At 40.7% G+C, this 16515-nt stretch overlaps 1 protein-coding gene across 3 annotated transcripts in view; it reads right to left on the reverse strand.

Annotated features, from left to right (window-relative positions):
* Nucleotides 1-16515, reverse strand: part of PLCL2 (phospholipase C like 2) — a 186916-nt gene that overhangs the window by 36794 nt on the left and 133607 nt on the right. For all 3 annotated transcript variants that reach the window (XM_055320857.1, XM_055320858.1, XM_055320859.1), the window contains one exon: nt 2223-2298. In XM_055320857.1, coding sequence (XP_055176832.1) covers nt 2223-2298 — 76 coding nt within the window. The remainder of the gene's footprint in view (nt 1-2222; nt 2299-16515) is intronic.

Genomic DNA, 16515 nt, shown 5'->3' on the forward strand with positions numbered 1-16515 from the left:
TAAAGCTGCATTATACTAGAAATGGTCAAATGCAAACCAGTGAAGTTGCAAAGACTTGGCAATAACTCAAATTGTTAATAAATAGTTCTTTTTTTCTGATAAATGCAGCTTCAGATTCTAACAGTCTACAGTTATCCTTATAATTCATGCATTTAGTAGAATTGAATCCTTAATACAAGTCAAATCACATTTAGTCAGTTAGTATTCCAGGGACTATTCTGCAGAATGTTAGTACAGATGCCATGAGTAAAATACAAGATGCAACTCAATATGCAAACTCAATATGCAGAGTAACTCAATATGCAAACCTATGGCACAGCAGGTTACTAGCCTGTTTAGAAGAGGATATTAATAAAACATAAAGGAATTGAACGTCTGAGAGCTGAACCAAACACATTCCGCAGGACTGAATAAAATGTTTAGGTAACATAACTCCTGCAATCATAAAAGGTCTCCTGGAAAACTGTGGACAAAATGAAGAAATGTACAGATTGGCAGACAGAGGAGAGGCTTGTGAAAATCTGACTAAGGAGAAACACACTGGGAAGGCAGAAGAGCTGCCCAAGGCCAGGCTGGATGCACACCATCACTTCCCCCTTCTCACTGCTCCCAACAGCCTCCCAGTTGGGTTCTGCCCATGAAAATTCTCTGCACACAGCTATCATCACCTTAAAGTTCAATTTCTCTCCCATTCTGCTCAAAAATCAATGGCTCCCTACTGCTCCACAAACCAAATTCAGACTCCCGAGTAACACAGCATAAGTACTCAATACATCTGAGTATGTGTGATTACTTTCATATTTCCTGCTTGAGTGGAAGGTTCTAGAAGGCAAACATTAATCCTGTTTATTTTTTAATATTTTGAAATGTGATAGCTCTTACAAGTACCTTTGGTATAGTAGAAGTTCAAAACATATTTATTAAATGAATGAACAGATGATTTAACAAATTTTATACAGTATTGGCAAAATGGGTTGGCTGGTAAGTGGGTAATCTTGCATGGGAAGTTAGAAGTTTAGATTTGATACAACAGACTCTGGTCAGCTACTGGACGGTTTTGTGTACAAAGTGAGAGGATAAAAATGGTGTTTGAAGTATCTCGTTTTAGTTGTGGTTGTAGGGAGCATTAGCCCCAAAAGTAGAAAAAACAAGTGAGTAAATCAAGATGAGGATTTTTGCCTGTTGATTAGTCACTAATGTGCATATTCCTTCAATAAATACCAAAAAGAGAAAATTGTCACATGTATCTTTTCTTTGATCTATTTTTAACGAGTTCATTTCTGAGATAAAGAGAGGATTTTTTTTTTTCCAGGCCTTAGCCCCATCACTTAGGCCCCATCACTTATGATACTTATAGTCTCTTAATTTTAAAGAATAGCAACCAGGGGTGCCTGGTTGTCTCAGCTGGAGGAGCATATGACTTTTGATCTTGGGGTAGTGAGTTGGAGCCCCACACTTGGTGTAGAGATTACAAAAAAATAAACTTTTTTTTTTAAAGTAAAAAAAAAAAAAGGAATAGCAACCAGAAATCTTGGAACTTAGGACAGATACAGTTATTTGTACATTACAAATATTCTCCATAGTAACATCTTCCAAAATGATGCTCCAAACAAAACGTAAAAATTGAAAGAATTCCATTTTGTCTATTCTTATTACAATGCAGAACACTTGATTTTGTGGTTTTATCTCAGCTAAAATTAATTCGATGGTAGCATTTTATAATGCGGTATAACATTTTGATATTAAATAGATGAATTCATCAGCACTTGAGCATGCCAGTGCATTGAAAAGTGTCAAGAGATTGTAACGAATGCCCACTCTCCTCTCGAAAAGCTTATTCTCTCTCTGCTCAAGCCTCATTCACCCTCCCCACTGTCTGCCAGAAGGTCATGGGGGACTAGAGAAGGGTCAGCAGCAGGGCACACTGGGAAGGACGTCAGTGTATCAGCTCTCAGTCTTGGCCACTCACTAGAAACATCTGGGAGCTTCTAACAGGTAGGAATTTTGCAACCACACCCCAGACCTATGTCAGGATATTTCAAAAGCTTCTCCCAGGTGACTTTGTTATCCAGCCTTGAGAAGCCATGAATGAGTACACTGGAAAAAATAATTTTTATATCTGATTTCCTAGACATAGTGTCAAAAATACACAGTAGTTTGAAAGGCTAAATAGATGATGTGGCTGATTTTATTTTAAAGAGGAGAAACAAACTTTGGCTTACCTGCCTTCTGACAGTGTACAATCTTTTCATACACAGCATCTGCATTTTCAATGACGGCTTTGAGAGACTGGATCATCTGCAAAGAGAACACCCAGACACGGGATTACACCTGACACCCACGTGCCAGTCTACACACGTGCATCAGGCTCTCCTCTATAAACAGGCTGAGGTGCTGGGGTGAAACGCTCTTTTATCTCAATTCCCACCGCACCACTCAGTTCAAATATGTATGCACGCAATGAGAAATCCTGCATTCCATGTAATGGTTCACACAGCTTGGGAGTATTACGTTTCATAGTCAGGCTTGTACAACACTGAATTTGAACCTTGAGTCAATACTGAATGGAGTTTGTTTCAGTATGAGAAGCTACAAATAAACATGTATACACATCTTATCTGTGTTTTAAATTATATTTTTCGTCATTTGTCTTAACAAAATCTTCAACTTCATCTTATAGAAAGCTCTGCCACCTACACACCTTACTCATTTAGGCTAAAATGCCTTCACCTGAAAATTAGTTTAAAACTTACCATGAGAAAAAAATAAAATAAAATAAAAAATAAAACTTACCATGAGGATCAAAAAACAACATTTATTTTATTGTTTTGAAGGTTTATTTATTTTTAGAGAGAGAGAGAGAGAGAGAGAGAGAGCATGAGCAGGGGATGGTGGGCTAGAAGGAGAGGGAGAGACAGAGAGAACCTCAAGTAGACTCTCCTCTGAGCTTAGAGCCCGACAAAGGGCTTGAGCTCACAAGTGTGAGATCATGACCTGACCCACAATCAAGAGCCAGACACTTAACTGACTGAACCCCCCCACACCCCTTAAAACAATGTTTACACTAGTATTTTTAATGTTCCTATCAATGATTTTAAAAGATATAATTTTGAAAAAAATAAAAATAAAAGATCCAATTTTGAGTTCTTATTCCAAATTACATGTGTTTGTTTTAGCAGCCACGCTTGAATTAAAAAAAAAAAAAAAGGATCAGGGCATAGCTGATCAATTATTTTACTTACCAAAAGATCTGTCTGAAGTAATCTTTTTGGCTCTAAAATCACTATGAAACTGGGGTAGCCAGATTCAGTTCTCATAGCTCAAATGGGTACAATTGATGATGCTTGCCTTAAGTATAGATCTCAACATTTTTTATTTAAATGTCCCAATATTGGGATCCCTGGGTGGCGCAGCGGTTTGGCGCCTGCCTTTGGCCCAGGGCGCGATCCTGGAGACCCAGGATCAAGTCCCACGTCGGGCTCCCGGTGCATGGAGTCTGCTTCTCCCTCTGCCTGTGTCTCTGCCTCTCTCTCTCTCTCTATCATAAATAAATAAAAATTTAAAAAAATAAAATAAAATAAATGTCCCAATATTTTGCATTATACTACTACTCATCCATTTTATGTGACCATTTTTAAGTAATAAACAGCAATCCCTCATTCTCCATCTCTTTAAATTCTGCCTTGTTTTTCTTTGTAGTATATATCACTAACTGCCACAATCATTATTTTATAGAAACTAAATATATGTAGGTTGGATTATTTGTATAATTCAAAGAAGGAACGCCCTATTTTGACTAGTTACACTTATTTAAGCCAAAGCATAATCAACATGCCTCTTAAGAAGTACACCAGATTCTTAAAATGAGTCACACGGCATTTATCAACTTGTCCACTGTTCTGAGAAAATTATAGTAAACACTAAAAGGTTTAAGGCCAATGCAGGTGCTCATTCATGCCTTCATTCATTATCCATGGCCCAGAGCAGGAACTGGGGACACAGGGACCTACAGGATATAGCCTCTATCTTCAGGAAGCCCACATCCCAATGGAAGAGCCTGCACTTTGGAATTCAGTATTTTCACATTTATTCTTCAAGATCTGAGTCATGCTTGTAAATTAAAATATTCTATTTTACAGCTTGACATATTGAACAGGCAATGATAAAAATGAATAGTTAAGAGCTCAATTACATTGATATAAAGTCATTTGTACCATGACATCATTTGCATACTGAAAAGGTTCATCCTGTCATCAGTAACCTTTTTCAGCTTTGATGTCAAGCCAAATGAATGATTTGAAGAAGCAAGGACTTCTTTAAGCAAGGATGGTGGTTGTCACAGGTCAGTATCAAAGAACTGGCCAACTGTGCCTCCATCACTCAAACAGGAAAAAGGAGGAAAAAAATAGCAGCAATAAAATGAACCTGGTCATGAAGCAGATGGGCAAGACAGGAGCAATAACAGAAGGAATGTAGGAGAACAAATCAGCAGCATTAGGCACAGGGTCACACATATAGATGACCTGTGGGGGAGAGGTGGTCAAAACACACTCTTACTGGGGGTGGCGTGGGGACAGAAAGAGAACAGATTTATATGGGCTCAAATCCTGCTTCTGCTGTTCATTAGCTTTGTCACCTAGGCTGGGATATTAAACATCACGGAGCCATAATTTTCTACCTATAAAATGAGTTTAATAAAAGACACTACCTTCATAATGTTGTGAGGATTAAATGAAAGGATGCACGTGACTATCATAATGAAGACACTTGCAAACAGATGTGACAATGGCCTCCCCAGAGCATTTGCTGGTAGCCCAGGATTAGCTGTATGAGTATGCCTTCCCTTCAGATGTTCACGGTCAATGTTTCAAACATTCATTACTAATTTTAGTTTTACTTGAAAAGCCTGGTGTGATGAAGCTCAAAGAAACAACAAATCACATCATTATTCTTAGAAGCTTCTTCCAGTTTAAAGTATCACCAAAGGTTACATAGTTAGGCACCTTTCAGCTTAAAATATAACACAAGGTTTAAGGACAGCACATGTATTTCAAGGGTCTAGAGAGAGGAGCTCACCTGCCTCCTTTGCTCTATACTTGAATGATCAATCCTTTATTCTTAGGACAATCACTTACTGAGGTCCTCTGAGTGTGGGACCCTGAATTAAGTGCTGTGAATGAATAAAGAATAGGTGCTGACCCAGAACTATGAGCAAACAGTAATCACAACAAAATGTGGCATTGCCATTGTAGTCCACGTGCTATTGGGTGTGGTAAAGCTAAATACCCCTAAGCCACAGGAGGTGGATGGGATATTTAATGGTGGTGTACTCGTGGTGTCATGGCGTCTTGTTGATGCTCTGTGGACTAGACTTGAAATATACACTCTACCTCTTACTCATGAGCAGTACATAAAACATGAAGGTGGCTAATCTACCAAGGTGGAGAATGCAAACACAGTGAAAAGCCATTTCTCTCAGGTTTGGAAGTAAACAGTGGCAGGTATTCACCGACCCTATGAGGGGGTATCCTGGAGAGATTCAGCCTCAGAGAAGGTGAGCACAACAACAAACAGTAGAACTCAGAGAAGGCAGGAAGAAAATATATCCAGACCTTAGCAGAGATTATTCATCTTGCCACACCTGTTACTAAATGTTTTCACCACTTCCTTGGGGAGGAGGAACTGCCAGTTTATATCTTTTTATAGTTTTAGGGTACATATTTACAGTTAGGGTGGGTACTTACATTAATGTATAGTAAACAGTTTATGGTTCTTGTCCACAGAGTGAGTTCACTGATCCTCAACTCTTGCAGTATCTGAATAAATTCTCTTTGGGTGAAAGAGCCCTGCTAGGTGTTGGTCAGCAAGCTCTCCAGACTGTGAGCTCCTGTAAGTGCACTACCTGAAGGGTCCAGCCATCGGTGAGGGCAAGGCCAGGCAGTGGGCCTTCCTGCCTGCCTACTCAGCTGGCTGATGTCGTGCTTCATTCAGCCAACAACTGTGACCGAATGCAGGGCACATGGCACTGAGGATACAGCAGGGACCACACGGGGGTGGGGGGGGGCGGTGAGGGGGCATTAGATCTAGTGGGGACTAATCTCTGCCTGGGTCTGCTGCGCTATAACAAGCTGTGATTATAAATAGTACAAGTGTTGGTTGAGTGAATCAAAATGAAAGTAATTGAACGCCTCCTCTGCATCAGGTGTGTACTTGGTGCTTTCTATTTCATTTAAGGCTCACAAAACCCATATGAGATACGTATTGATGGTGTTGGTTTTATAGGTGTGAGCACTGACAGCCTGAGGGCTAAGCCACTTTCCCAAGGTCCTCTGGTAAGAGAGGCAAAGGAACTATAACTAGCAAACGATGTGTTCTGTTTGACCTCAAAGCCCCTGCTTTGCCACAGCACCATGACGCATCTTGGCCATACGAGTAGCACCTGCACCAGGAGCACTGGGGAAAGGGCATTCCAGCCAGAAAGACACACAGGCAGAAAGGAATTTAGTGACTCCTGACAGGTGCTACACACAGTAGGTGTTATAATCTCGACTACCGCCTTCCACCTTAATATTTCTGTAAAGCACTTTTGGAAAACATTTCTTTTAAAATGACAACAAACAATTTGCTTGGCTCCACTTAACAATTGATCATGACAAGAGAGAAATCATTTACATTTAACATGAAACTACTCGAATAAGCAGTTCAGAGTAGACAAAAGCAAGTAAGTGGGGAGTGACATCAAGAGATGAGTCAAAGGGAGAAACTGCTTCAAATTATCTTATTTTCTCTGTATATATTACATGAATGTGTCAACATGACGCAAGGCCCAGGAGAGTGGTTGGCTTTAGAAGCATTATTTGCACTAATGCAAATGCATTTCCATGGATCTCCTTTAAACACAGAGGTATGGGTCTTGGCTCAGCAATCAGATCATCCTGCTGCTAACTGTAGTAACTTACCACACGGACAGCTCATACTGTTTATGAAATAGAAGATGCTTTTGTGTAGTTGTTGCTAATAGATTTTCTATTAGTGTCCAGTTACCAGTAACTCCCTAAATTTCTGGAACTAATGCATTAGGAAAATCTATGGATTTAACATAGCCCAGGAACCCATTTCATAAATTTGATCAACTCTAATGTAGAGTTTTAATATAGGACTTAAGCAGATGAAAAGCAGGAAGTTTCAACTAAAGGCAAGTAAAAATTCATATTTTATTAAGCTGGACAGAAACCAGAAATGCCTTTCCTAAGAATGTTCCATTTTGAAAGTAACTCCCCATATGAGTTATAAGGCAAACTTCTCTGTTTATGGATATGGTTAATGTGAATTGTAACTATGTTAATATATTTTATATCACTAGATTTCTATAGATTGCTTCTTAGTTTTTTGTTTTGAAATTTGTACATCAAGTAGGAAAATTCTGTTTTCAGGATAAGTAAGTGTATGTAAGGATCTTTTATGTAAGGATGTTATATCTGATTTTGGACAGTATATCACATCTCCTTTCATCCCAGGAACACAGATTTTGATATTCACAAAAACAATTTGCCAATAACTTCAAGTCCTTGGGGAAAGAAGTTCAATAATAACAATAATAACATCTTCTAAGTTCTACTTTTTCCCTTTATCCTTCTTTGACCTCAGTTGCAGACAGAAAATGCTTCCCTCTTAAGACGTGGCTTTGTCTGTCCCCATCTTCACACATGGCTGCTGCTGCTGCTTTGGCTGCAGCTATATCTAATGAAGTTACAAAGTCTGAGAAGTGCTAATGTTCTTACAAAAGGGAACATCTAGATAACAAAAAAAGGTTTGTTCCTTTACAGATTCTGTAATTGTGTGTATGACATATAAGTAACTCAAGTAACTGAGCATCATTCTCAAACTTGCCAATGGACTTAGAGAAATGATACACCTACTCCCACCTCTGAACACCCCTCAGGGTTCCAATGTGGTCATGGAGATCCATGTTAGGCCATGGTGGACAGTGAATGTCCAGGTAGCAGGTATGGCTTTAGGTACTGCCTGGCTCAGGAAAGACCCAAGGAGGACTGGACCAAAGCAGGACTTGCCTCTCAGGACTCCAGAAGAAGTAGCAAAACAGCAAATGTGAATCAAGGATCGAGGTCCTCAAAAAACTACCAAATTCAATCCAAAGAAGTGTTCTCCCCCAAATCAGAATGATCTGTATGGATGTCTCTAAATCTCAGTGTCACCACAGGACTATCACCCTGTCCTACACAGCCCTACAAATTGAGTCAGTTTGCTAATGCTGAGAATGGGACAGAGAAGAAGGAAATTCTCTCAGGAATCTGTAAGCTTCAGTGCTTCTTTCTGTGCCCTTGAAAGCAGTATCTGAGTTAATAACACTACCTTTCTTTTTAATACTTTAAACAGAAGTTTTTAGAACTTTGAAGAATTTTAGAATCGAATACAAGAACACTGGGATCCAGGCCTTCTAAACTGAAATTCAGAAGTAACATTTTCTTTTAGTAAAGCATCCAAGTACAACAAAATGTCACAGGGTTGAACCAATGGAAGCGAAACCATTTATGAAGTTATTGTTGGAAAATACAACAGAGCTTTTAACACTTGAAAATAATATAAAAGTCACATACTTGAACAGGGGTATAAGAGTTGTATCACGGTGGGGGTCTCATGCTACTATTAAGCCCAGCCCCCTCTGTGGTTCACACAGGGGGAGGGCTGTGGCCACATTTGCAGAGAGTTGGCCACCATTCAGGGGCCAAAACATGCCACATCATTAATAGCTGCGGTCATCATCCCTTCCAGCAAGGTCACTATAAAAACACTTTCCATATAACAAACGGTTTCCAGAGTAATTTGTCCTGGTTTCCTCTTGAAACCTCACTTCCACTTTCACATTTTCCATTATGCAACTCATAGAAAAGTATAGAAAAAACCCAATATCATAGAAAAGTTATAGAAATAACCTTAAGCTCTGTTGGATGAAAACCACTACTGAATTGTCAACCAACACATAGAGAGGAGCATAGGTGGCTGCTACCTCATATGGGGCCCCACTGCAGGCATGGTATGGAGTGGGGCAGGATATAAATCAGTGTAAAATATCATTCAGCTCTCTAGGCATTTCCATCAGGCTAGAAGAAAACAGAGAAATGTGATTAGAAAAGGAGTGATGGGTCAGCTTGGATGGGCTACAGAATTACAACTTTGAGGAAAGACCAAGGTTCAGGAAGAAATACAGGGCAGGGGACCCAAAGGTGGAGTCAGGAAGAAGGCAGGGAGCCACAGCTACTGGAGGGACATGGAAGGTGGCAGAAGGGCTGGGAAAGGAAAGATGAAAGTGGGAGACTGAGTAGGGGACAGAGCAGGACTCAGTGACTGATTTGCTGTGGGCAGAGGAAAAGCCAAAGACTCTTTCCCCTTGGATAGACAAGGAAAATTTAACACCCCCATGGTTGTGAAGCATTTCATAGTTTACAGCGTCTTTGATGTGTTCACTCATCTAGTGGTGGAGTTGAGCTATGGTCACAATGGAACAGTCTGGTGAAATTGTGCAGCAGCAATCAGAAACTGTGGACGCTTGGTTCTGGCTTTGGAAAATTGGGGATTTTCTGCACAAAGGTAGCAGCTGAGATGAAAACATGTATACATCTCCAAGGGAGGAATTTTACAGATAAATGAAATGAAAACATCACAGTGATGCTCTAGAATCACTTAAATTAATAAGCAGAGAGAACTAGTCGAAGAGATACAGCAGGAGCCGTCAGAGGGGAAGGAGGAAAACCAGGATATTAAGCATTTACAGATGTGTGAGGAGTTTCTGGAAGAAGGGTGCGTCCGAGCATTGGAAGCTCTGGGTTCGGGCACTTGGTAGTTGTGGGGAATATAACTGCAGTACTCATAGTTCCGCTACAATGGGATGTACAAGTTCCTAAAAATCACTTGCACTATACAAAATTATGCAGTAAAAGCACGTTTGTGGGGAAAATGGAGTGGGGCACAACATTCAAAAATTTTGCAGTGACACATTAAGAAAAGACAGGAACTGAATAAAAGTGACAGCTCAGCTCTGCATATGTTAAATAGTTAAGGAATGCAAAGCTACTATTATGTACGTGGTGGTGACTGACCTTGAGAAAGACCTGAGGTTTGCTTGGCAAGGGGTGTTCTGAGGGTTGCAGATCCTAAGTTACAGGAGGTGATGTGAGGTCTGATGAAGGCGGTAACAGGAGATGTGGATGGGCACAGCTCCAGACTCCCTCACTAACTGGGGGAGCCACGTGCTGCCTGACGTGCGTGTGTACATGCAGTTCAGCCAGGGGAAGTTTTCTGCGTTCACTAGTTTCTTGTGGTCCAAACTGTGCACAGCCAAACACAACATTTGAGTTAGGTTAAAATTGTTCCTTAATGTATCCATCACATTCAAATAAATTTGCATTTTCAAAACACGTGTTATAGCTAAGGGACTATAACAGGGAGACTATTCAAAACCTTTCTGAAATATTTTTTTTCAAAATTTCCCATGAAATTTTATTCTGAAGTACATAGTTAAAGTCTCAGTTTCTACAATATCAACTGAAGCATGGTTTTGGCATTGTATAAGCCTGCCTCGACATGGTACTCAGCTATTTTAACAATCATTTTTTTGCCAGAGAGTGGATGCCAAGTGCTATATAAATCTGGAGCAAATTATGAGTTATGAGTGACCCAGGGTCCACGTTTAGGAAGCCAAGAATTCTCTAGTTTTTCAATATGCTCTGATTTTTCATAAAGTTTACTTCAGAGCTAGGGTGTATGTACCTAAGGATGAATGTGGCTCTCCTGTTACATAACTTTTATCTGAACATTGGTACAATATGAATCTCTTATGCCCAAAATTTCAGATCAAATCCTATAAAGTAACATTGTATCTCATGCATAAGTATCTAGTCAAATTTTCACATGCCATAAAGGCTTCTCCACCGCCATCATTTTCTCCATCTACCACTTCTCACTTTCATTTAATATACCATCACAATTCACAATACTTAGAAAAGGCTGCATTTCACAGATTAAACCTCAAGGTTTAATTAAATTGCAGATTCTTAAGTGAATCACCATCTAAATGTCAGTAAGACGAAGACACTATGCTTACTATACACAGACTAATAAATATATAGGTTTCTCTTGTACTCACCTAAAAAAAAATTGGATTCAGTATAAAATTCATGAAAACAAATACTATCTACATAGTCAAAACAACCAATCTATTGCCCTAGGTTCGTTCTTTCTACCAGTTGCTGTGGCACCCAGCACACAGGGAGGGCCCAAACCTTTACACGTCTGGGTGCTTCTGAGTGGCACTTCCAGTGTCAGCCACTAGAAGTCCTTAGTTATACACATTTCATGGTCTGGAAGAAAGGAGAAAGGAAGAGAGATGAGAGAAAACACCACAAAGAGAAAATTGGGTTTGAGGAGGCACTACATCCAGGAATAAAAGGGGGGGAAAAACCGACAAAATCACAGAAGCAGAGTTCAGAGGAATTAAAACAATAAATGCACTGGGGTGATTTATTTTATCAAAAATCATTTTAAATCAGATTAAAAACTTTCATTTTATGCAGACAACTGAATAAACCATAAAGTCACAAACTTTGATTTAAAAGAAATTCACTCCCATTTCTAGATGAATTGGGATTTAGCATTGCTGCTGGTCTCCATATGTTCCCAAACATGTTTAAATAGACCAGGAGCTGGATAAGCTTCATTGTGCAAACTAGCTTAGGGAAAACAGAAAAGGGTTCTGGAAATACCTAGGGATCTAACAGATCAAAGGATTAGTTATAAAGCCAGTATACAGATTTTAAATGTTTATCCTACTATAAACCGTTGGCAAAGTTTTAAAACTTCTGAATACTTTTAGCTTCAGGAAGTACACAGAATTTCAAAAAGTTGAATTTTGATTTTGATCTTTGGTTGTTTCTGGTCCTGTACAATACTATCTTCCAAGGAAACAAAAAATGTTGAAAATTAAGCAAAACAGAACCTAAGCTATTCTGAAAAGGAACTCCACTGAAATTATAAAACTATCCAGAAAAATTCTATAATTCCTACTAGTGCATCTAATAATGTATTGTGCTGTACTTTTCTGTATGGAGAATACATATATAGTTAAGTTCAAATGCATTTAAATTATAATAGCTCTCTTATCTCTCCATTTTTATGGCCACGGAATAACTTGGGTGTGCTATACAGCATTACTTGGTGTTTACACAATTACTGTGGGAAGACTTCAAATTCTCACACTCAACAGGCTACTCTGCAGCATGTGATGAGTCACCATGCACCAAGGTTGCCTCAAGGAGGCACACGCAAACCCCAACCTTTCCAGGCCTTTGGTCATGTCATGTCAGCCTCTTCATGCTGCAAAATCCATCATCTCCCACTTTCCCAAAGGGTAATAACAATGTGCTTGCATGACAGCCTCAGATCATCTCAGGCAGCATGAAATCCAAGTGCCTGTGTTCAAGTGTCCTCTGTGGTTAGGAGAAAAGGAAGGGATAGGAGCACAGAGGGACTCAGCTACTTGCAAAGGGACCTCTGGCTGGGCCTGAGGGGCAGCCAGGCAAAGTCCAGTGGGGACACAGTCTACAGCCTGCCACTCCCTCTGGCTCCAGGAAATGCCTGGAAAGCTGGAAAGAAGGGCAATGCACCGCTGTAAAACTCTTGGGTCCCAGAAGTTTTCAGGGATCGTGGTGAGTTCACAGGCTACAACTTGGATGGAGGGGAGTGTCTTCAAGATGCTGGTAAGAATGGCTTAAAACGTGGCCAGAATCATCCCTGCAGGAAGAATGGGGAACTTGAGCTCATTAAACCCAATTATTCAGTGAGCAAGCTACTTCCGGAGAAAGATTAGCAACTTCTGGATGCTACATTAACTCTTTCAAGTCACCAAGGACCATTTTGAATTCTGACACGCTTGTTTAAAACAATTATTACTACATTAATTAAATTTCAAAAGATACAATTAGAATTAAACATAGTACCACTTTTATTACTGTCTATTTATATCAGGCCTTTTCTCCAAGGGGATCAGGGTGATTTAGAAACTCCTAATTAACAGAAGATAATTCAATCACAGTCTGACTGTAAGGTATCATTAGTTTCTTTCAGGTCTGTGTAACTAAGTATAGGTGTTAGTTAAAGGAAAAAAAGCAATTGGAGGCTTCTCTGTTATGAAAAGCAGTATTTTTCTTTTTCTTTTCTCTCTTTTTTTCTTTTTTTCTTTTTTTTTAAGCACAATGAAGTGTCCACAGTATTCCAGGAATGACAGAGCAGGAAAGAAGACAACACAATTGATCAGCTACTAGTGTATTTACTGTATAAACCCAGGATTTTTTCCTGGTGTTGACCACATAACTCGCGTGTTCCCCTGCCTTCCCCTTTCAGAGAGAGAGACAACTCATCTATTAAGGCAGTGGGAAACCTTATCTTCTGCTTTTCACTATGTAATTTTAAACCTGCCTTTATGAAATTGAAATGGAGTAGGCATGCTCTCTCTACAGCAAAGCTGCTGCTCTGAAGTTTGGAGTGATGTTAAAATATACACACATAAAGGTCTTAAAGTTTCAAGAGCTGCAGGTTTCTAGAACTTGAAAACTCATAATAACATGATAATGACTACCATTTGTTGATCTTTATTATGGTCTGGGTCTATTTATATTCGTATCCTTTGAGGTGGTGATATGATGCCCATTTTACAGACAGAGAAATGGACTTGCCCTTAGTCACACAGTAAGCATGAGGCAGGGACTATCTCATCATTGGGGCTCATATTCTTTGTAGCACAGCCCAGACCCCCAAAACCCACTCATGTACTTCCTAGGGTCCAGGGTGTATACTTCCTCCTTCATCCCCCAATGTCTAGTCATGGTGTCTTTACAGAGCAATTTTGCACATGGGTATTCACACTGCATGCACACCTTCCCAGATGGTCTCTGTGAATCTACAACTGTACTTACTGACAGGTGCCTTTGGCAAAACACACCGGGGCATTATCTTCTGCTGGATGCTATTGCACTGACTCAGCTCATGATGGCAGGTGAGATAAGGACAAAGACTTTACCAAGGTGGGTCAGAGCTGGTGGATAGTGTGTGTGTGTGTCCGGAAGAGTCAGGTTTCTTCCCCCAGGAGCACAGGAGTGTGGTACAGCCACTTGGCAGGGACAGTGACTGTTGGAAATGAAGAGGGTAAGACAACTGAGAGAAGTAGCTGTCTGACATTCAAGTATTATTCAAGTATTTCTCTGCTTAGCCCACCAGGAGCCTACATCCACCTGTTAGCTCACACGACAATCCATCTATGAGCATGCTTTGGGAACTCCTAGAACACTACACATATATGAGTAACTTTCCCATCCCAGGGTGGCTTCACTGAATCAAGCTGTTGTACTGTTCGGCTGGGTGAACAACGAGGACTCTCCCTTCCACTCCTCAACTCTTCTCCCTTCCACTCCCCAACTCTGCTCTATTTTCCTCTTGGGACATACTAATCTTCAAGCAGGGAATTTCAGACGCAGCAAAGTCCTCTGGCCAAAGTTAGGGGAGATTTGAGGGTACGGACAAGAGGTGAATGATCTGGAGAGGGGGACCCTCATGCCTACCTTCCCCTCTCCCCCTGCTCTAGTCCAGAGCCTCTGGGTTCCAGCCTACCCCTCCCACAGGCATCTCAGGCGTCCTCTTCTTGTGGGACCTACAAAGGTTCCATCTACTGCCTCAGGACGTGGGAGCTGCCATCTAGTACCAAGCCTGGAAGAGCAGCAGCCCCACCCTCCACCACCTGGACATCCCCCAAACCTAACCCTCCTGGGGAAGACTACTAGTCATGATGATATAAATCAGGCAAGTTCAGGAAAATGTAGCCACTGGGGGGCAGAGACACAGGATAGGAAGAACTCCTGATCTGTGTCCTGGAGCTCAAGGTCATTTTCATTCACCAATTATAGATCTACTCTTTGCACCTGCTCTGCAGTGGAGACACAGTAGTGAGCAGGGCACACTCTGTCCCTGCCAACCTGGAGCTCTGATTCAGCAGAGGGGGAGAGAGGTATCTTTAAAAAAAAAAAAAAAAAAAAAAAGAAAGAAAGAAAAAAAAAACCAAACCAACCAATGTATGGGTGCAAGCTGCAATGGGTGTGAGGAGGAAATGAACAGCATAAAGTAGCAGGGTGTGAGAAGCTGCAGAGGGCCCTCAGAGCAGCCTTCCCATTCCCTGGGTGGGAGAGGGTTTCACAGGTTTGCTCTCCTTCTCTAGCACCCTTATAATCCCTCCCCTGATGAGACTGCTTTAAATAGAATGTGGTGAGCACAGCCTGGATCTGATCATTTGAAAGAAAGCCCTGCTCCCTGTTAGGGGAGGATAAGATGAAACCAGGGGTTTTCAGAGAAGATACAGAGCCTGCTTGGGAACTCCACCCAATTTCCCCCTTCTCTGCACCCCCTGCACCCTCTCCTGACAAGAAAATTTGACTGATAAAAGGAGCACTACTTAAACTCCGTTCTTTGGCTCATTTTTAAAGCCTCACTACCAAGCAGCACAAGCAGGACTATACACTCACTGCAAAGTTAAGTTAGTTACAAATTTTACTGGATTATAACAAAACTCTGGGTAATTGTGACCATTCCCACTGATGTGGCAAACTTGCCTCAGGAGCACTATAAACAACCAGAGAAAACGTTTTCATTGGTTTTTCTCTTCCAGTTTCCACCTCTAGTGTCTATAGATTCTTGACCATCAAAATGTTAACAGTCAGTAGTACAGCTTTAGAGGCTCACTGCTTATCCAGGGCAGGAGTACTCATGCTCTAGCAGCACTCTCTTCCTACCAAGTTAACAAGTAATATGATGTTCTTATGGATCAAAATTCAAAATGCACTGAGTATGTTATTAGGAAGGAAGGAAGGAAGGAAGGAAGGAAGGAAGGAAGGAAGGAAGGAAGGAAGGAAGGAAGGAAGGAAGGAGAGAGAAAGAAAGGCCTTTAAAATTATAATTTAAACTGGTGAAAGTGAATATGGGAACCAGTGCATTAAAATATCCTAGGGACTTTTCCTCTGATCCTCTTTTTGAGGGGTTGGCCAATTCTTTCTGCAAAGGAGCAGATGGTAGATATTTTAAGCTTTTAGGTTTAGTTTCCGTCTGGACAACTCTGTGCTGCTGTTGTGGCACAAAGGCAGTCACTGAATATGCCAGGGAGATAGCTGTGCTCTAATAAAACTTTGTTTATGGATACTAAGATTGGCATTTCACATGGTTTTTGCAAGTCATGCAATATTATTTTTTAAACTTTTTCAATCATTTGGCATGTGAGAGCCATTCTTACAGACTGTACAAAAACAAGTGGTGCCAGACTGGCCCATGGGCCAGTCTCCCAAGCCTTACCCTAACAAGTTGCAAGATGCATCATTTGGTGACATTGGACAAAATGTATCCAAGAGAACAGCCTGACATGCTACACGCACATTTTAAAAAAGACATGAGAAACCAAGTGCA

This window comes from Nyctereutes procyonoides, unplaced genomic scaffold (assembly GCF_905146905.1).
Source record: "Nyctereutes procyonoides isolate TBG_1078 unplaced genomic scaffold, NYPRO_anot_genome, whole genome shotgun sequence".
Lineage (NCBI taxonomy): Eukaryota > Metazoa > Chordata > Mammalia > Carnivora > Canidae > Nyctereutes > Nyctereutes procyonoides.